The sequence below is a fragment of the Peromyscus eremicus genome, chromosome 7 (assembly GCF_949786415.1).
Source record: "Peromyscus eremicus chromosome 7, PerEre_H2_v1, whole genome shotgun sequence".
NCBI classification, from domain to species: Eukaryota; Metazoa; Chordata; class Mammalia; order Rodentia; family Cricetidae; genus Peromyscus; species Peromyscus eremicus.
Window position 1 is genome coordinate 112376151 of NC_081422.1, and position 21639 is coordinate 112397789.

At 47.5% G+C, this 21639-nt stretch overlaps 1 protein-coding gene across 1 annotated transcript in view; it reads left to right on the forward strand.

The window, feature by feature from the left end:
• Nucleotides 1-21639, forward strand: part of Itga9 (integrin subunit alpha 9) — a 311746-nt gene that overhangs the window by 22872 nt on the left and 267235 nt on the right. Inside the window, exon 4 of the mRNA XM_059268864.1 lies at nucleotides 6101-6224. Within this exon, the coding sequence (XP_059124847.1) occupies nucleotides 6101-6224 (124 nt within the window). The remainder of the gene's footprint in view (nucleotides 1-6100; nucleotides 6225-21639) is intronic.

A 21639-nucleotide genomic window follows, 5' to 3' on the forward strand; every position in this document is an offset into this window, starting at 1 on the left:
ATTTCAAGGATGGGGTATTGGGGTGGGGGAGGCGGGATGGCTGCTTTGAAAGAGAACCTGGTATGGATTTCAAAGCAAAGAATGGAGGGGGACTTGGAGAGCTGTGACAGAGTGAATTGTCTCAATGCCAAATGGCCATATCTGGACCAAAGCTGGCAAGACCCAAGATGTCAAGCTAGCTCGTCAGGCTGACTAGCTCAGTGGCTGCCCCTCTTGGCTCTGTGGATAATGTGGTGTCTTCCAGTTTCCCCAGGGACCGAATGATCCCTGAAACAGATGCTGCATCAGGACTGAAGGCGAGTTCCTTTCATTCTCACTCTGCTCTGCACCCATAGAGTACTGAGATGGTCTTCTCAAGAGCAGGGGAGGCAGGCTGGAGATGGCTTAGTCAGTGATGCCATGCAAGCAAGTGTGAGGGCCTGAGTCCAGCTCACCAGCACCATGAAGCCAGGCACAGCCACTCACGTCTGTTACCGTCGCCCTGGGAGACAGGGACACTGGACCCTTGGAGCTCACTGGCCGGCCAGCCAGGTCAAACTGGCGAGCTCCAGGTTCACTGAGAGCTTCTGTTTCAAAAAATAAAGCTGAGAAGCAGTGGAGGGAGATGCTCTATATGGACCTCTGGCCTCCATATGCACGCGCGCGCACAGGTACACACACTCACTCACACACACCTACCTTGGATGGCAGCTAGAACATTCAGAACCACTGTCTCTCCTCATCAGAGCTGCCAAGCCTCAGATAACAAACTGTATCTAAACTGCTCAGAGTTTTTCTGGGTGGAAGCAGTGTCTTCCGGCTCTAACTGCTGTTTCCTTTCGGCATGTCAGGGCTCTCTCCCTCTCATCGGTCTACTTCCCTTATGTCCATTTTCTTCAGAACCCCCGGGGATGTTCCTGTGAGTATCCCTGTCGCTGTTTCCTGGTCTGGTGTGTGCGTGTGGATGAGGGCTCCGCTGAGATATGCAAAAAAGTGCAGAAGCCGTGAGAACACACTCTGCTGAGCTTTCCTTAGGTCAACAGCTGCCAAACAATATTCCCAGCACCTACCACCCCAGAAACTTCTCCTGGGCCTCCCAGGCTGCCACCTGCTCCGGGGTGGCATCCCAGCCTCAATTTTATCCTGTGCCCACCACACATGTCTTAGTGGCCATGGTGTGGCCTGGCTGTGCACGGTGGACCTGGAAGCATGACAAAGGCTTGTCCTTCTGTGCAGTCAGTGCAGGTGTGTGAGGGCGGCAGGGACAGACAGGCATTTGTGACCAAGTCACCCTCCAGAAAGGAATGCTGTGTTCACACAACAAAGAAGGCCTTTGAAGGAAATTGGACATTTTCTTCCTCGGGAGGAAAATCCATCCTTCTAACCTGAGATGTGTGAGAGGCTAAGATTTGGGGTGATGGTGGGTCTTCAGCCCTTTCCTAGGGTGATTTGGATGCTGAATTTAAACAGATTATTGCCTCCTGGATGACCTCCTCCCCCTCCTCTCCCTCTCTTCCTTCCTCTTCTCCCTCTCTTCCTTCCTCTCCTCCTCTCTCTCCTTCTCCTCTTCCTTCTTTTCTCTTCCTCTTCCTTAGTCTCTTCCTTCTCCTCCATGCTGTTTCCACTTTCTCTTCCCCCTTCTCCTCCTCTTCTTCTTTCTTCCCTCATCTCAAACCCAGGCCTTGTTCACACTCCTAGTCACACACTGTATCTTGTGCATACTCCTCATCACACGCTGTACCTTGTTCACACTCCTCATCACACACTGTACCTTGCTCACACTCCTCATCACACTCTGTACCTTGCTCACACTCCTCATCACACACTGTACCTTGTTCACACTCCTCATCACACACTGTACCTTGCTCACACTCCTCATCACACTCTGTACCTTGCTCACACTCCTCATCACACTCTGTACCTTGCTCACATTCCTCATCACACACTGTACCTTGTTCACACTCCTAGTCACACACTGTACCTTGTTCACACTCCTAGTCACACACTGTACCTCTGAACTACTCCCACAATCCAAAGCAGGTCTGGCCGCTTGCCAGGCATTCTCTGCTTTTCTGGTCTTCACTGCCCTCTTCCCTTCCCTCCAACTCACTCCCAAGTCGATCAAGTCATGCTGCTTTGCAGTTTCGCAGAATCCTGCTCTTTTTACACAGGATGCAGGTCAGACTGATATGTGTGCATGATGATAATCAGGCTAAACACAGTGTTTTCTTCTCATAATTTATGTTCAGAGTCCCTTTCTGTTTTCTGGAGTGGGGCCCGTCTTTGACCTTTGATCTCTCTCCTCCCAGAATACTGTAAATTAGATGAATGTAGAATGCAGTATTTAGGTCTCCTAGGGATTCTCCAAGGTCACTCCTAAACAGTTTATGGGATGGAAAGCAGACGATATAATAAACATTGAGTGACGCTGTCCATGTGTACAGCTGGCTGCCGGACCACACCACGACAAACTTGGCCTCTCCGGCTCAGGATGTGATAGGTAGCAAAGGCTCTCAAGATGCGGACTGAGTCCTTCCACTAGAGTAAAGCCCATTTACCCATGAACTGGGTGATCTAAGCGACTCAAATTTGGAGACTGCAAGAAGTAACTTCCTTCCACCCCACAGAAAAATCAGTCAGTCAGCTCTTTATATCCACAGGTTCCATGTCTGTGGATCCAGCCCTTCCTACCCATGGGCTGTGGATCTGGTATCTTTGGGTTTAATTAATTGTGATCAAAATGATTTTTTTAGTCTGCCTATGTGCTGAGCATGGACAGACCTTCCCGTCATTGCTCCCTGAACTCCCTGAACAGCATGATATGACAATTTCTGTAGTGTTTGCGTTGTCATTATAAGTGTAGAGATGATTTAAAGTATGTAGGGCTGGGGAGATGGCTCTGCAAGTGTCAGGACCTGAGTTCGAATCCACAGCACCCATGTCAAAAACCATGTATGACCATGCATACCTGTAGTCCCTGCATGGGGGTGGAGAGCAGAGAGTCAGATTCTGGGAACTTTCTGGACAGACAGCCTAGCTGAAACCAGGGCTTCAGTGAGAGACCCTGTCTCAAGGAGGTAGAGTACCACACACGCGAGAGATATCTCTATGTGGAAGTGTGAGGTAATTATCCTCATGGTCTTTCCTGTTTCTCACTGCATGCTGTTTCCATCTGCTGAGAAATGAGAAATGTGTGGGAGGTTTTTTTTGTTTGTTTAGTTTTTTTTGTTGTTGTTGCATAAAACAAGTATCACATGGGGAGGCAAGAAGATAGTGTGAAGTAGGAGCAACAGCTGGTTGATCTGTCATTGACTATCTCAGACATGCATGTGGGCACGCTCAGATCTCCAGTGCCATGCTGACTGTGTCATGGTGAGTGTGCCCTCTTTTGCTTCTGGGCAGAGTGGCTTGTCAGGGGCCCTGGTGGCAGCTTGATCGGAGGGCAGAAGAGCAGAGATGACAATGATCTTTTCATCCAGTGAGATGGGGAAGAGCCAGCACTGGGAGGCCTTGGGTGTCTCATTCCAGCTAGGTGCGAGGGCTTCATGGGAAGGGCTACAGGAACACCCAATGGCCCTGCTTCTCGGGCTGGAGTCAGGAATCTCAGAATGGAAAAGGTTTTACAGAGAGATGAGACTCAGGAACAGCATGCTCCAGTCCTGTTCTCAGCACTCTGTCACTCAGCCACCCTGTGCTGCTCAGCGATCCATAAAGGAAACAAGAATTCTGGGCCAGTGAGACGGCTCGGTGGGTAAAAGTGCTCGCCATGCAAACTTGGTGACCTGAGTTCGGTCCCTGGAGCCACATAACGGTAGGAGGAGACAACTGGCTACACAAAGTTATCCTCTGAACTCCACACACAGGGCAAAGCCCCGACTCACCTTCATTCTCACACAATAATAATACATTTTTAAAAATTTAAGAATTTATCTTAGTCACTGTTTCATTGCTATGAAGAGACACCATGACCAAGGCAACTCTTATAAAAGAAAGCATTTAATTGAGGGCTTGCTTATGGTTTCAGAATTTTAAGCATGGAGGACAGCATGGTGATAGGCAGGTGCTGGAGCAGTAGCTGAGAGCTACATTCTGATCTTCAGGCAGAGAGAGACTCTGGCTTATCATGGGCTTTTGAAACCTCAAAGCCCACCCCCAGTTATGCACTTCCCTCCAACAGGGCCACAACTTCTGATCCTTATAATCCTTCTCAAACAGTTCCACTCCCTGGTGACTAAGCATTCAAATACAGGAGCCTGTGAGGGCCATTCTTATTCAAACCATCACAAAAGTCAAATCAGAAAGTGAGGATTCTGTCATCTCCTCCCCGATGGTAGATGTCAAAGGCAGACCAGCAGCTTGCTGAATGCCATGACTCACTGAAACAGTGTGTAAAGGAAGCAAACTGCCTGGGGAGGGCTCTCAGACCATGAAGTGCCTGGTGGGCAAGCCCAAGGACCTGAGTCTGATCCTCAGCACCGTATAAAAAAACCAGCCTGGTAGAAGGGACTTCAGTCCCAGCACTGAGGAGGTTGAGTCGGGCGGTTCCCTGGGATTTGGTGGCCAGCTGGTCCCCAAGCTGAATTGGCGAGTTCCAGGTAAAAATGAAGACACTGTCACAAAATAACTGGATAGAAGATGTCTTCAGGAATGAAACTTGAGGTAGAGGTCTGGTCTACACACACACACACACACACACACACACAAATAAGACATTAGAATCTGATTATTTTACACTCACAAAGACATTAGAGTCTCTTTTTATTTTCAAGTTCATTATTTTAAGAAAATACGTCCACTGTCCAGAACAAAGTGAGCTGATACCAGAGTAAGTGGTTCTCACTCAGGAGGAGGGGCTGGGCTGTGCATTCCCCCTAAGCCTGGTACCTTTCCCCTGGAGAAGCCCCAGGGTCACATCCAGTACAAAGAGGTCACACCAGAGGTCACATCCCAGCACAAAGCAGGGAGCACATTCTGCAGGACAGGATGAGCCAGGTCTGTGCTCTGGCTGGTGGCTCTGGTTCTCGTAATAGAAACTGGTCAGCCTCAGTGTCTCCTTAGACGTTTGCCGCCAGCACTGAAAAGCTACTCTGGAAAGCTGGCTGGGGGCCACCTGCCCCTAAGGTTCTCCTCATAGCCTCATTTACACGGTACTCTGCTTCATCTGCCCTCTGCCCTGAGCCTTCCCTCTGCTCCGCACTCTGCCGCTCCTTCTTGTCTTAGGTCTCTCCCCCCAGGGCTGCTTCTGACTAGCCTGTGAAAGGCAACCACTGCCTGGCACTGGGGAGCCATCTTTACTAAGGGTTTGGGGACACAGTGGTGTGCACTTAGCAAAGCTCGTTAAGTGTTCAGTTGAGATATGTATTACTCAACACCAGAAGGACCAGCAGCAAACATCTACTTCCAGTTAAGGAGGTGTGTGCTGCTGAGTGTCTCTGCAGGTAAAATCAAAGAATAGTTTCTCCTCTTCCCAATGCCTTGTCACCCTGCCCTTCCTCCCTTCTGTTAGTTGTCTCCTCCCCTTTTCTCGTTTCCATGCCCTGTCATGGTCCAGGCAAGCATCTCTCCCAGGGCTACCCACTTCCATCCTGTCTACCTGCAGTCTCCATGGCAGATGAGGGAAACTTCCAAACTGTAAATAGGACCCCACCACACACCTGAGGAAGCTGTTGCCTGGTTTGCCATCGCCCACCCACTGAAATCAGCCACCACTCTGTCCACAAAATCCATCCTCCCCATCACCTGAGGGGCCTGGCTCCCTCGCCTCCTCTTTAGACCTCCCTGCTCACCAGTCTTCCCCTGCAACCTCCAAACCTATCTCAATTCTCGGGTCCTTTGCACCAAATGCTCCTCTTTCTGGGAACTTCTTCCTCTTGTGCCCAGTGTGGAGAGGAGGTGCCACTCTCTGCCCTCTGCCTAGAAACTGCTTCTCTCACTTCAGTCAGCTGTCTTCCTTCCTTCCACCCCACACTCGGTTTCAGCTATGGTAGTCTTTTTTTTTTTTTTTTTTTTTTTCTCACCATCTCTCTTCTCCCAGTGGCCTCCTGGAGCTGATTCTCCTTCATTCCATTTTTCTGACACCTTGGTGTGAACTTTTTGTTCTTGTTCCCTCTCTGTCCTTTAGGCCTGTGCCCATCGTTGGAAGAACATCTACTATGAAACAGACCACATCCTGCCCCACGGATTCTGCTACCTCATCCCGTCCAACCTCCAGGCCAAAGGCAGGGTGCTGATCCCCTGCTATGAAGGTGAGTGGGGCTCAGTCCTCCTCAGCGCCCTCCTTACTGGGGAGCCCCAGACGCCCCCAGCCCCGTCCTTCCACACCATCACCTTAGCATTCCCCTGGCTTTCCACACGCTGACATGAGAATGGGGTTATCTGTCCCGAGATTGATCCTGGCATCAAAGTCATGTCCAGGGAAGAGGCAACTACAGAGGGGACAGTGGTTCAGGCCCTGTCCAGCCCTGCCTGTTTCTGCCACAGAACCCATGGTGCTCTTTACGAAGTCCCAGAGATAAGCTTTAGCCGAGTAATCCAGAGCTTCCCTTAGGTTCCTGGAACTGACAATCGCTGTAGGGTCTTGGGAAACTTACTGTCCTTTTCTGGACCTGAGTTCCCTTCTCAGAAAGGTCAAGAACTTGTCCACAGCACCACTGCAATGCCAGGACTTCCACATAACTCCTAAATGTTCTAGGCTGGGGAAAGGGACAGTCCAGTGTCCATAAAGCAGTGGTGTGGCAGAAGTTGAACACCCAGCCCCACTTATCCGGTCATCTTATGATATCCTACTTCTGACTGTCATTGAGTGTCCTGCAACTGGACAGAGGCACAGTGCTTGGGTCTGAGGAACACTTGGTATCAGTCTGCTATCACTTTGTAACAACACATTTTCATGCCACACGATAGTAAACATTGTTTTTGTTTTTGTTTTTTTTCACTTGCACAACTCCACACAGGCTGGGATCAGCAGAGCTTGGTGGGCTCTGACTGCAGGTTCAGTCAGGTCCATTTTACATGCTGCCTCCTGAGATCAGTGAGCTCCACAGGATGTGCTGTGAGAACACAGGGCCCTTGGGGTCTTCTACGGTGCCCTGCTTACAACTGCAAGTTCTTGGACAAGACTTAGTCGTTGTTTAGCCCGTTGTATCTGAGCTTTGGGTGCGTCCCGGTGGCATGCACGCCCTCCTCTCCTAGCCCGGTTCTGGTGAGCTGAGCCAACTCCCTCCCTAAGTGCCAGGCTCCTTGGTTTCTAGTCATCTCTCCCTAGTTGGAAAAGAGGCCTCACTGGCCTGGGTCCACACTGCCTTGTACTTCCCTGAGCTTTCTTAGGTTTTGCCCTTGTGGCCATCAAGAGGGTTCTGACACCGTCTGGACATTGTAAGTTATTTTTGTCTCATACGGGGGATCCCAGGACACTGTTGGGAACTCAGAAGGCCCAAGCAGGATGTTCTGTGAGCTGTTCCCTACAGAAAGGCCAGCAGGGACGTGACAGGAGGCATGCGCTCTCTTCTGGGTGAGGATGGGCCATATTCATAGCTGCCTCCCTTCTCTGCTTCAGCATCTGGTTGGCTTGGGCTGGGCCAGACGGGAAAGCTGAACTCTGGCCCTGTTCACCTCCATATTGTCCTAATGGGAAGAAAAACTTCATCTTAAAATGGTGGTGACCTAGCCAGGGGCGGAGCTCAGCTGGTAGAGTGATTGCCAGCATGCGTGAAGCCCTAGGGTTTTTATCCTCCAGGCCAGCTAGGGTACGTGAGCCCCTTTCTCAATTGAATGAATGAATGAATGAATGAATGAATAAATAAATAAATAAATGTCATCAGTCAAGGGTTGGATCCTATGAGCACCATGCCGGGATATCGGTTTCCTACGCACCCATCTCAGCACTCTCCAAATCCCACACAACTCACTAGTCCCAAAACACAAACACATAGAACAGACCTGACCTCGACTTGTAGCCAAGAAATCAGCATTCGTTATCATTTGCTGTGAAGAATCACAGTTGTTATGCAGAGGTAGCTAACTGATGCAGGGCTCAGCCCAGGAATTCTGAGTTCTCATGCTTTGGTTATTTCTTGACTCCACATTGATCAGATGGAGCCAGAGAAGAAATTAGCAAGATGGTTTTGCTCCCACCTGACTTTCTTCCTTAAGGACAGACATGCATTCTAATTTGTACTTTGGCAAAGAAAACAGAAAGAGTGGGGCTGGTCTAGGGAGTCCCGGGATGAAGAGCAGCTGCTTAGGAAAACTGAGAACTGGACAATGGTTCTGTGTTCTTGGATCTGTAAGATGAGAGGGCTGGTGATGCTCAGATCTCTCTAGAAGACTGGGCTGGTGAGGCGGGATTAGGTGGAGGCAGGGCACAGTGAGAGGGCCCTTGCCTGTACTGTTGGTTTTGGAGACCTCTGCTTCCCTGTTTTGTGGTCTAAATGAAGCCAACTTGGGCTCCTAAAACAACCATTATTTTCTCTTAATGTGGAAATTCTCAGTGACGCAAGCTCCCTGTTCCAGGTGGGGAATCACATTATGGTTAAGGACAATGGAAGCATTTAGTGTTTAACAGAACCTTTCAGATGTCATCTAGACAGGCTTTTGAGGCGTATCAAGGTCCAGAGAGATAAGCATGGTTATGCAGATAAGCGTGATTATGCAAGTTGGAGAATTCATTCGGTGATTCACTGTGTGGAAGGTGAGTCACACAGTGGCTGGAACAAAGCTCAGGACCCCAGATGCCAGAGTCTGAAGTCCTCTCTCTCATTAACACTGTGACAGTGGATGAGGATTTAAATTCTGTGTCTAGCTTAAGTGATCATACTTTTGATTTCTTAGAGCAATGTCTAGCATATATCTGCTAACATGGTACGTGCTGAGCATATTACATATGGTGATATGCTTCTTTTATGCCAGTGAGCTAGGCACTAAGCAAGATTTATTGTCATTGTAAGGTGACTGACTTGTGTTTCAGGAACAGAGCCCATTTAGTTTTGTTAAGTGCCCTACAGCCATCAGATAGACAAAATCCCACAGACACAGTCCAAGAGAGGGCGATGGGGCGTGGGGGTGTAAAGAAGAGAGAGAGGGGAGCATGTGAGGACTGCAAGGGAACCAGCGGGAATGGGGAGGGGATGTGGGAGGGGAGCGAGAGGAGGGATACAAGTGTGTACTAATCCATGTGTGAGGGATGGAGGAATACAAGTGTGTACTAGTCCAGCCGGGCGGTGGTGGCGCACACCTTTAATCCCAGCACTCGGGAGGCAGAGGCAGGCGGATCTCTGTGAGTTCAAGGCCAGCCTGGGCTACCAAGTGAGTTCCAGGAAAAGGCACAAAGCTACACAGAGAAACCCTGTCTCAAAAAACCAAAAAAAAGTGTGTACTAGTCCATGCATGAGGGATGGAGGGATACAAGTGTGTACTAGTCCATGTGTCAGGGATGGAAGGATACAAGTGTGTACTAGTCCATGCATGAGGGATGGAAGGATACAAGTGTGTACTAATCCATGTGTGAGGGATGGAGGGATACAAGTGTGTACTAGTCCATGCATGAGGGATGGAGGGATACAAGTGTGTACTAATCCATGTGTGAGGGATGGAGGGATACAAGTGTGTACTAATCCATGTGTGAAGGATGGAGGGATACAAGTGTGTACTAATCCATGTGAGGGATGGAGGGATACAAGTGTGTACTAGTCCATGTGTGAGGGATGGAGGGATACAAGTGTGTACTAGTCCATGTGTGAGGGATGGAGGGATACAAGTGTGTACTAGTCCATGTGTGAGGGATGGAGGGATACAAGTGTGTACTAATCCATGTGAGGGATGGAGGGATACAAGTGTGTACTAATCTATGCATGAGGGATGGAGGGATACAAGTGTGTACTAGTCCATGTGTGAGGGATGGAGGGATACAAGTGTGTACTAATCCATGTGTGAGGGATGGAGGGATACAAGTGTGTACTAGTCCATGTGTGAGGGATGGAGGGATACAAGTGTGTACTAGTCCATGTGTGAGGGATGGAGGGATACAAGTGTATACTAATCCATGTGAGGGATGGAGGGATACAAGTGTGTACTAATCTATGCATGAGGGATGGAGGGATACAAGTGTGTACTAGTCCATGTGTGAGGGATGGAGGGATACAAGTGTGTACTAATCCATGTGTGAGGGATGGAGGGATACAAGTGTGTACTAGTCCATGTGTGAGGGATGGAGGGATACAAGTGTGTACTAGTCCATGTGTGAGGGATGGAGGGATAAAAGTGTGTACTAATCCATGTGTGAGGGATGGAGGGATACAAGTGTGTACTAATCCATGTGTGAAGGATGGAGGGATACAAGTGTGTACTAGTCCATGTGTGAGGGATGGAGGGATAAAAGTGTGTACTAATCCATGTGAGGGATGGAGGGATACAAGTGTGTACTAATCCATGTGTGAGGGATGGAGGGATACAAGTGTGTACTAGTCCATGTGTGAGGGATGGAGGGATACAAGTGTGTACTAGTCCATGTGTGAGGGATGGAGGGATACAAGTGTGTACTAATCCATGTGAGGGATGGAGGGATACAAGTGTGTACTAATCCATGTGTGAGGGATGGAGGGATACAAGTGTGTACTAATCCATGTGTGAGGGATGGAGGGATACAAGTGTGTACTAATCCATGTGTGAAGGATGGAGGGATACAAGTGTGTACTAATCCATGTGAGGGATGGAGGGATACAAGTGTGTACTAGTCCATGTGTGAGGGATGGAGGGATACAAGTGTGTACTAATCCATGTGAGGGATGGAGGGATACAAGTGTGTACTAATCTATGCGTGAGGGATGGAGGGATACAAGTGTGTACTAGTCCATGTGTGAGGGATGGAGGGATACAAGTGTGTACTAGTCCATGTGTGAGGGATGGAGGGATACAAGTGTGTACTAATCCATGTGAGGGATGGAGGGATACAAGTGTGTACTAATCCATGTGTGAGGGATGGAGGGATACAAGTGTGTACTAATCCATGTGTGAGGGATGGAGGGATACAAGTGTGTACTAATCCATGTGTGAAGGATGGAGGGATACAAGTGTGTACTAATCCATGTGAGGGATGGAGGGATACAAGTGTGTACTAGTCCATGTGTGAGGGATGGAGGGATACAAGTGTGTACTAGTCCATGTGTGAGGGATGGAGGGATACAAGTGTGTACTAGTCCATGTGTGAGGGATGGAGGGATACAAGTGTGTACTAATCCATGTGAGGGATGGAGGGATACAAGTGTGTACTAATCCATGTGTGAGGGATGGAGGGATACAAGTGTGTACTAATCCATGTGTGAGGGATGGAGGGATACAAGTGTGTACTAGTCCATGTGTGAGGGATGGAGGGATACAAGTGTGTACTAATCCATGTGTGAAGGATGGAGGGATACAAGTGTGTACTAATCCATGTGAGGGATGGAGGGATACAAGTGTGTACTAGTCCATGTGTGAGGGATGGAGGGATACAAGTGTGTACTAGTCCATGTGTGAGGGATGGAGGGATACAAGTGTGTACTAATCCATGTGTGAGGGATGGAGGGATACAAGTGTGTACTAATCCATGTGAGGGATGGAGGGATACAAGTGTGTACTAGTCCATGTGTGAGGGATGGAGGGATACAAGTGTGTACTAATCCATGTGAGGGATGGAGGGATACAAGTGTGTACTAATCCATGTGTGAGGGATGGAGGGATACAAGTGTGTACTAATCCATGTGAGGGATGGAGGGATACAAGTGTGTACTAGTCCATGTGTGAGGGATGGAGGGATACAAGTGTGTACTAATCCATGTGAGGGATGGAGGGATACAAGTGTGTACTAATCCATGTGTGAGGGATGGAGGGATACAAGTGTGTACTAATCCATGTGAGGGATGGAGGGATACAAGTGTGTACTAATCCATGTGTGAGGGATGGAGGGATACAAGTGTGTACTAATCCATGTGTGAAGGATGGAGGGATACAAGTGTGTACTAATCCATGTGAGGGATGGAGGGATACAAGTGTGTACTAGTCCATGTGTGAGGGATGGAGGGATACAAGTGTGTACTAGTCCATGTGTGAGGGATGGAGGGATACAAGTGTGTACTAATCCATGTGTGAGGGATGGAGGGATACAAGTGTGTACTAATCCATGTGAGGGATGGAGGGATACAAGTGTGTACTAGTCCATGTGTGAGGGATGGAGGGATACAAGTGTGTACTAATCCATGTGAGGGATGGAGGGATACAAGTGTGTACTAATCCATGTGTGAGGGATGGAGGGATACAAGTGTGTACTAATCCATGTGAGGGATGGAGGGATACAAGTGTGTACTAATCCATGTGTGAGGGATGGAGGGATACAAGTGTGTACTAATCCATGTGAGGGATGGAGGGATACAAGTGTGTACTAATCCATGCATGAGGGATGGAGGGATACAAGTGTGTACTAGTCCATGTGTGAGGGATGGAGGGATACAAGTGTGTACTAATCCATGTGTGAGGGATGGAGGGATACAAGTGTGTACTAATCCATGTGAGGGATGGAGGGATACAAGTGTGTACTAATCCATGTGTGAGGGATGGAGGGATACAAGTGTGTACTAATCCATGTGAGGGATGGAGGGATACAAGTGTGTACTAATCCATGCATGAGGGATGGAGGGATACAAGTGTGTACTAGTCCATGTGTGAGGGATGGAGGGATACAAGTGTGTACTAATCCATGTGAGGGATGGAGGGATACAAGTGTGTACTAGTCCATGTGTGAGGGATGGAGGGATACAAGTGTGTACTAATCCATGTGAGGGATGGAGGGATACAAGTGTGTACTAATCCATGTGTGAGGGATGGAGGGATACAAGTGTGTACTAATCCATGTGAGGGATGGAGGGATACAAGTGTGTACTAATCCATGTGTGAGGGATGGAGGGATACAAGTGTGTACTAATCCATGTGAGGGATGGAGGGATACAAGTGTGTACTAATCCATGTGTGAGGGATGGAGGGATACAAGTGTGTACTAATCCATGTGAGGGATGGAGGGATACAAGTGTGTACTAATCCATGCATGAGGGATGGAGGGATACAAGTGTGTACTAGTCCATGTGTGAGGGATGGAGGGATACAAGTGTGTACTAATCCATGCGTGAGGGATGGAGGGATACAAGTGTGTACTAATCCATGTGTGAGGGATGGAGGGATACAAGTGTGTACTAATCCATGTGTGAAGGATGGAGGGATACAAGTGTGTACTAGTCCATGTGTGAGGGATGGAGGGATACAAGTGTGTACTAATCCATGTGTGAGGGATGGAGGGATACAAGTGTGTACTAATCCATGTGTGAAGGATGGAGGGATACAAGTGTGTACTAATCTATGCATGAGGGATGGAGGGATACAAGTGTGTACTAATCCATGTGTGAGGGATGGAGGGATACAAGTGTGTACTAATCCATGTGTGAGGGATGGGGAGGTGGCTCAGTCATCAAAGTGCCTGCTGCCCAAGCACGAGGACCAGAGTCCAGGTCCCCATATAAACACCAGGTGAGTGTGGCACAACCCTGGAAGGCAGAGACGGAGGGGTCCCCACAGAAAAATGAGTAGCGAGACTAGCTCTTGTGATGAGCTCTGGGTTTGACTGAGAGGCAGAAAAGCACTTGAGGATGATTCCTGACACTAATCTTGGATCTTGACATGCATTCACATACACATAAGTCCATGAAAACATGCATACCCACATATGCAGAATGCACACACATGAATATTAAAAATTACATGCTTGAATATGTCATAATTAAACTTATTTTTTACAATAATTAAAAATTGGGTTAAAAACAGAAATCTCCTGCTTGCAGGAGAGAGCATAGGAAACTTCATGTTTGAACATTGGTACTGTGTGAGACTGAATTCTCAACCTATACATGCTCTGTTGGGAAACTCTCCCCAAGGGCTTGAGCTGCATCCATGCTCAAGGAGGCATTAAGGCAGGAATATTGTGTGATTGTGGAAATCGAAATCTGCTTAAGGCTTACAGTCTGCGTCAGTCAGGGAAGTGAGGGGCAGAGGAACTCTGCGGTAAGTCACAGCAGCCAGCACAGGGCAGGGGCTGGAGAGACCCTGGCTTCCAGGTCACTTTCTGTACAACGGTGACATTGCAGGCACTGCTGAGGCTTGATGGAGGCTATCCGCCACTCTGCCCCCTCCTTGGCGCAGTTAAAGCTGCTGCCTGCCCTGCAGTGGGAGTGGATGCTGGCTTGCCTCCACTCCTCTCCGGTTGTTATGGGGAGCTCCCGAGAGAGCTCAGGTGGCAGTGCTCAGAAAGCCCCTGTTGTTCTGCTGTGGTGGCTCCTAGTGGGCTTTCCTGAGGGTCCACAGTGCAGCCTTAGGGAGAGTGGGGGTTAGTTTGGTAAAGTCCCTTTGTGTTCCAAGTGTCTTGAGCTTTTTTTTTTTTGTATTTTAAAAAAGAATTTATTGGTAGGAGGTGGTGGCACATACCTTTAATCCCAGCTTTCGAGAGGCAGAAGCAGGTGGATCCCTGAGTTGGAGGCCAGCCTGGTCTACAGAGTGAGTTCCAAGACAACCAGGGATACACACAAAAACCCTGTCTCAAAAAAAAAAAACCCAGAGAGATTTTATTTTTAAGTGTGTGTGTGTGTGTGTGTGTGTGTGTGTGTGTGTGTGTGTGTGCATGTGTGCGCGTGCGTGTGCATATGAGTGAAGGTGTCCAGGAAAGCCAGAAGGGGGCATCAGATTCCCTGTAGCTGAATTTACAGGTGGCTTTGAGTCACCTGAATTGGGTTCTCTGTGAGAGCAGCACACACACTCTTAACCACTGAGCCATCTCTCCTGACCCTAAAGCTTTTGATTTCTTAAAAAATACTGGTCTTGGGTTTGGCACAGGACATTTTCCTCATGGCTTCTCAGGTGCTTCCTGTTGGATGGGAGAGGCTACCAAAATATCCTGTTGGAACCAGGAAATACAGAAGGAATTGGAAATAAAAAAGAGTAGGACATAAAGTAAGATAAACTCACTGCGCATCCCTTCAGCAACACGTTAAGTTTACATTTGTGTCATATGAGGACAGTATCATTATGCCCGTATGCCGTCTTTGTCAGAGTGTGGGAGAAGATAAGAACAAAGGGGGATGACTTGGGGAGATTACCAGAAAAATTGAGTGAGCACTATTAAACATTAGTGACTGTTAAATACACCAGAAACGTTTTTTTAAATTTATTTTATTTTTAATCATGTGTCTGTGTGTGGGTATGTGCATGTGAGTGCAGGTGCCCCTGGAGGTCAGAGGTATCAGATCCTCCAACTATGTCTCCAACCACCACGCCAGAGTATTTTAAGCCTCCCAAAACTTAAGTCAGTACATGTGATAAAATCAAGTACAGACACTTCTTTTATCCTTTATCTTTGAACCCAGCAAGGCAAGAAGCCAGAGCTCAGCGGGAGATGTCTAACAACCCATCTTTTTATTGTTACAGGGAAAATCTCATGAGTCTGGGGTGACTTGAGAGCAGCCTGGTAAAATTAGCAGTGTTCATGGATTGAGAGGTGCAGTTAGAGGGCCAGTGAGACGCTCAGCCGGTAAAGGCGCTTGCTGCCAAGCCTGAGTGAGCACCAGGCCTCACGTGGTGGAAGGAGAGAACTGACTCCTATAAGTTGTCCTTTGACCTCCATGTACGTGTGCACAGTAGCATGTGCACATGCCCCTGCCCCACAAATAAATGAATAAATAAACAAACAAATGAATGGATATAGTTTGTTTTGTTTTAAAGAAATGCAGTTAGTAGCAATGATGGTACCAACCGTATCTCAGGATGTGGTGCTACCCAACAGTCACATGATTGACAAGTGTCTGTTCCTCCTTTCCAATTAGGTGGTCTTGCACAAGCTTGGAAAGTTTCTGTGTCCTCTCCTGGGGAGATTGGTACCTCCTGACAAGGGATTTGAGGTGTTTCAAGTGCCTAACACAGTCCCAAGCTCAATAAATGAGAATTTTCTGATTAACTCTCCAGTCATGTAACATCCTCAAAAGGTGTTCAGTGGACGCTTTTAGTGAACTGATAATTAAGGGTGGAGATCTGGGTCCTGTTAAAGTGATCTGCAGAGCCTTGGAAGGTCTATAATGGTTTGTGGAGTCAGGCCTCACTATGAAGCTGGAACTGGTCTGAACTTCTCTGTCCCCTTGCCTCAGCCTCCCAGCTGTTGGAATGACAGACAGGCGTGTGCCACCATGCCTGGATTATCTTTTCTTAACTAGCTGTGAAGGTCTTATTTGTGTAATCCATTTGTTAAGTTCCCTGCCCTGGTTGCTGTAAAGGATCTGATGTTGTGTGTAAACGTTCTTAAGTTTGAGATTGAAGGGGTCTGAATCGATCACATCTGGTTGTACTTTAAAGTTGATTTTTAAAAACTGCCATGCTCTCAGGGCAGCTGGCCTTTTATTTCTCATGTGCATTTCTTAAGCAGTGGTCATTCCCAGGGAAAGAATCAGACCACAGCATTCGATGGTGAAGATGTTTGGTTTTCTTCCCTTAATGCTGAAGGCCAGGACCCCACATGGGATAAAAATCAATCATGATCCATTTACAAATCAAAAGTGGTTGAGGTTTGGGTGGGTTTTTCTTTCGTTTTAGAAGGAATTGTAAAGGGCTGAGCCCATCCATTTAAAAATTCAAGAAGAAACCCCATCTGTTTTTATTAAATAATGAGCCCTGCTTTTACACAGGGCTTTCTGCTTTCCAAAGAGCTTAACATTACCTCAAATAAATATGGTGAGTTAAACAAGAGGATGCTATTCCGTATTCTGTCCAGTTAAGAAGAAGGTCCTGGGGTTGGAGAGAGGGCTCTTCTGGTGAGGTGCTTGCTGCATAGGCGTGAGAAGCCCACTCAGTCCCCTAGAACTCATTAAAAACAGCCAGTTTAAAAGCGCACACCTGTATTCCAGCTCTGAAGAGGCCCAAGCAGGAGGATCCCTGGCACTCAGTGCTCACTGGCCAGCTAGCCTAGGTGATCTGGAGAGCTACAAGTTCAGTGAGAGGCCTGTGTCAGAATCAGGTGAAGGGTGACTGAGGAAGACCCCTGATGTTAACATCTCACCTCCACATGCATGAGTGCACACACATATGGGCATGTACACAGACACAGACACACACACACACACACACACACACACACACGACATGAGAAAAGGAGAGTGGCCCCATAGGATAGTCAGGGCTGAAAGGAGGTCTGAGGTCTCTGGAAATGGCCCTGGGACTCAAGAATTCTAAGTTTCTTCTTGGAGCCAGGACTTTGGGGGCAAAAATAGATTCTATACATCAAATAAGCTTCCACACATTGTGCAGGTTTACTATTTAAATGACATCTTCTAATGTTCAGAAGTCCACATTTTCCAAGACTGTATCCTAAAAGTGCCTGTCTGTGTGGCTGTCTTGAGGAATGTTCTCTGGGAAGCGCCCAGACTGGAATTCACCTGACAATTATTAAATACCTATCGGGTGCTGGGAGCTGGGATTGGCTCTGGAATTTGTGATCATACTTACGATCACATCGTCTTGGGTCAGCATTTTCTTGTGGTTTTATGAGATGGAGTCCTGCTGTGTGGGCCCTGATTGCCCTGAGCTCACGTGTAGTGGAGCTGGCTTTGGACCACGTGATCTTCCCGACTTGGTCTCCTGGATGCTACAAGTGCAGTGTCACCCTGCCTGGCTGGGGTCAGGGTTCACAGCCAAGTTGTAGAGATGAGAAAATGGAGGTTCAGGGGAAGTTGATGTGTTAAGCACAAGGAGACTTGTTGGCCTTTTCAGTGCAGCGTAGGTTTTACCATATGGCCCTTTTCCGTTGGCGTGCTTCAGGTTTTTTTTTTAAATGTTAGATGTAATCTAGAGGCAAGCCCTGCAGTTCTGGAGGGCAGACAACCTTGGCCACATTTAGTTTTGGTAGTTCAGCCGTTCGTCACTGGTTGTTTCATGAGTATGTTCGCTTCAGCCACAACACTGAGTCCTATTCAGTTCTCAGCTGGAGCTCTCACTGAAATGTGACTGTCTTATGCCCAGGGCTGCTTTTTCTGGAGGGAGGAAACGGAACCCAGTGGGTACCGAGCTGAACACACACCCGTTATTATGCAGCCTTCTTGCTGATGCTTCTGGAGTGGGAGGAGGCAGAATCTTGCTTGCTAGATCCTGAGAGGAAGAAACTATTAATGGGTTAAAATTCAATTTTTTTGTAATTAAAAGATATTTATTTTATTTTTAATTGTGCACATGTGTCAGTAGGTAGGTATGTGCATGTGAGTGCAGTGCTTGTGGTGGCCAGAGGGGGCGCTGGATCCCCTGTAACTGCAAATCTAACTCCAGTGGGTACCTGCTGTTACCAGCCCAGCCGTCTCTCCAGCTCCTTTCCTTGTAATTTTTTATTGTTAAAAATATACATAACCACATTGTAACCATTTTTGAAGTATGCCCCAATCCAGTTCACACTGGGCAGCTGTCCCCACTGCCTCTCTCCAGAACGCTTTCATGGTTCCCATCTGAATCTGTCCCCAGTCAACACTGATTCCCCATCTCTTTCCTCCTCAGTCCCTGGCAACCACTGGCCCACTTTTCCCCATGAGTTTGCTTACTCTGGATACCTCATCCACGTGGAATCATCCAATATGTACACAAATACGTGACTTGCTAACTTCGTTTAGCCCAGTGGCCTCAGGGTATATTCTATGTAGTAGAATGTATCAAAATTTCTTTCATTTCAAGGCAGAATACTATTCCATTGTAGCCATATACTACATTTTAAACAACCCATTTGTCTGTGATGGCAAACCTTCCTTTGGAAAAGCAAGCATGAAAGGTCGCAGAAGCGGGTGAGAGGCCAGCAGCCCCACCCTTCACTGCTGACCAAGGCTAATGAGCCCTGTGGCTGTAGGTAAACCACAGGCTGTGAACAATGGCACCCTGATCTGTAAAGTGGATGCAAAAGGTCAAAACTATTAAGTATTCTCTATAGCTCTTTTCTCCTCTTCAGATACTCTTCTTTTTTAATTGCTTTATTCAGTCAGCTTTCAGGACTTGCCACAGCCTCCTCAGGAATTGTTTAGATAAGTTTTTTCCTCTTCCTCTCTAACCTCGCTATTTATAGCATTATTCTTTATTTCCCATGTAGACGGAAGTGCATAGAATGGAAGGTAGTTAATCTTCTCTTCCTTTTGGGGGGAGGTAAATACTCATTTTATTACTGAAGACCTGTCTGCTGATAAGCACAGACTCCTAAATTTCTGTCTTATTTTCAGTTACTAAGAGATTTATCGCTCCTTGGTGATGTTTGGAAATAATTTAAGGCTGGACCTGATAGGTTATTTTCTAGCTGAGTTAAGAACAACTAGAAGAACGATTGTGAGATCAGTGTGTTAAGAAGACTAATTTTGAGCAGGAGAAGGCTCTGGGGTTAGTGTGCTTGCTGTGCGGGCATGAGCTGACTTCAGATCCCCAGGACCCACGTAAAGACCAGGTGTGGTGGTGCCTGTGTGTAACCCCAGTGCGGGGGCCGGGGACAGAGACAGACAGCTGCTGGGAGTTCACTCGCCAGCCATGCTAGCCATATCAGTGAGCTCTGAGTTCCTTGAGAGATCTTGTCAAAAAAGTAGAAAGTGTTAGAAGAAGATACCGAAAGTAAACCTTTGGCTTCCACATGTGACCACATGGGCAAGGGCGTCAGCACACACAGGCACACACAGGCACACCTACACACTAACTTCACCAAAGGCTAAAAAATAGAGCTATCCTATGAGTAGGCTATCCTGTTCCTAGCTATATACACGAAGGACTCTAAGTCAGGATTCCACAGGGACATCTGCATGTCCATGTTCTTTGAGGCACCGTTCAAAGAGCCAAGATATAAGACAGACTAGATGCCCATCAAAAGAATACATACAGAAAGTTTTATATATGTATATATCTTCATATAATACAAATATTATATATATACATATACATATATATTAGTTGGGCCATTTAAAGTGAAATTCTGTTTTAATACAAAATGGATGGAGCCTGAGATCTTCATATTGAGTGAAATAAGTCAGACTTATAAAGATGAACAGCATGCTTTTGTCTTAATTGTGGGTTGTCATAGTTTTTGTCAAATTAGCACAAACGTAGACATAACTAGGCAGAAAGAATCTCCACTGAGGTGTGACTTCTATCCAATTGTCTTGTAGACAAGTTTGGGGGCGTTTTCTTGGTTGCTGATGGATGTGGGAGGGTCTAGCCCCTTGTGAGCGGTGCCATCCCTGGACAGGCGTCCTGGGCTGTAGAAGAAAGATCCTGAGAAAGCCCGGGGAAGCAAGCTCAGGGAAGCAAGCCAGTCAGCAGCGCTCCTCCATGCTCCCTGCTTCGGTTCTTGTCTGTGTCTCTGCCTCAGCCTCCCTCTATGATAGACTGTTAACTGTAAGAAGAAATAAACCCTTTCCTCCTCAAGCTGTTTTAGGCCAGTGTTTTTATCACAGCCACAAACTAGGTCCTAGAATTCTTTATATACACACCTGTATACCTATAAGCATCGATTCCAAAATCATTGTTTAATGTTCAATTATTAAGTCATTTATCATCCCTTGTTCACACACACACACACACACACACACACATACACACACACATACATACACACACATACACACGCGCGCGCGCACACACACACACACACACACACAGTTATATACATGACTATGTATTATCTGAAAGCACAGAGAGACTGAAGGAAGGAAGGAAGGAGACTGGGGGAGATGAATATATTAAAGTACATAATATACCCCAAAGCAATTGTCTTTATGAAACTTCAAATGATGTGTAATTAATACATGCAAAAAATAAAAGGAAAAGAAATCACTGGCTTTGGAAAATCACATTTCCTTCAACATGTGGTCAGAAGTGAGCTGCTATGAAGAATGTGTGCACACATTGTTCTGTGTCGGTCTAAGGGCTTACCCTAGCATGCAGTTCTGTGGGTTTGTAATGTCGATCACAATTCATAGCTTCAGGGTAGGCTGCCGGTATTGAAGCTCGTGTTTCTCCTCATCTTGGAATTGCCTCTGTTTAGGCAGGGTTTGTGAAAGCAGCCGCTTTGGAGAGAGGAGCCCAGGACTTGAACTAAAGTGTGTGGTGCTAGCCAAGCATATCAGACCTGCCTGCAGTGGAGAGGTCTCCGCCCCCTTCCAGGTCCTCCTCAGTTTCCCCGGGTCAGACAGCCGGGCACGTTACAGAGAAGGCAGGCTACTGTGACAGATCCTGCTTCTCTCCTGTGTCTGTGAGGTGGATAAACGTTCTGTTCTGTAACCGAGACAGCTTTGCCTCCTGGAGTCCTCTCTGTGTGGCCATGACTGTGGGGACTACTGGAGACTAAGTGGGCAAGGCCAGGAGCACCCAGATGTTGGGGCCAACTGCCATTGTGATTGTGTACGAAAGGGTCTTCCTGGGAACACAGGAGGCTGGAGGTCACCCCAGCTCCTCCTGGATCCCTCTGCTGTGTACTTCCTGGACTGCTCGATGGAGACGGGTGACTCATGTTTCTTGGGTTTGCTCTTCTTGAGCCAGCCCCGTGTCCTTGGCTCTATCCAGCCCACTTCCATAGCTTTGTGCCTAGGACATTCCTCC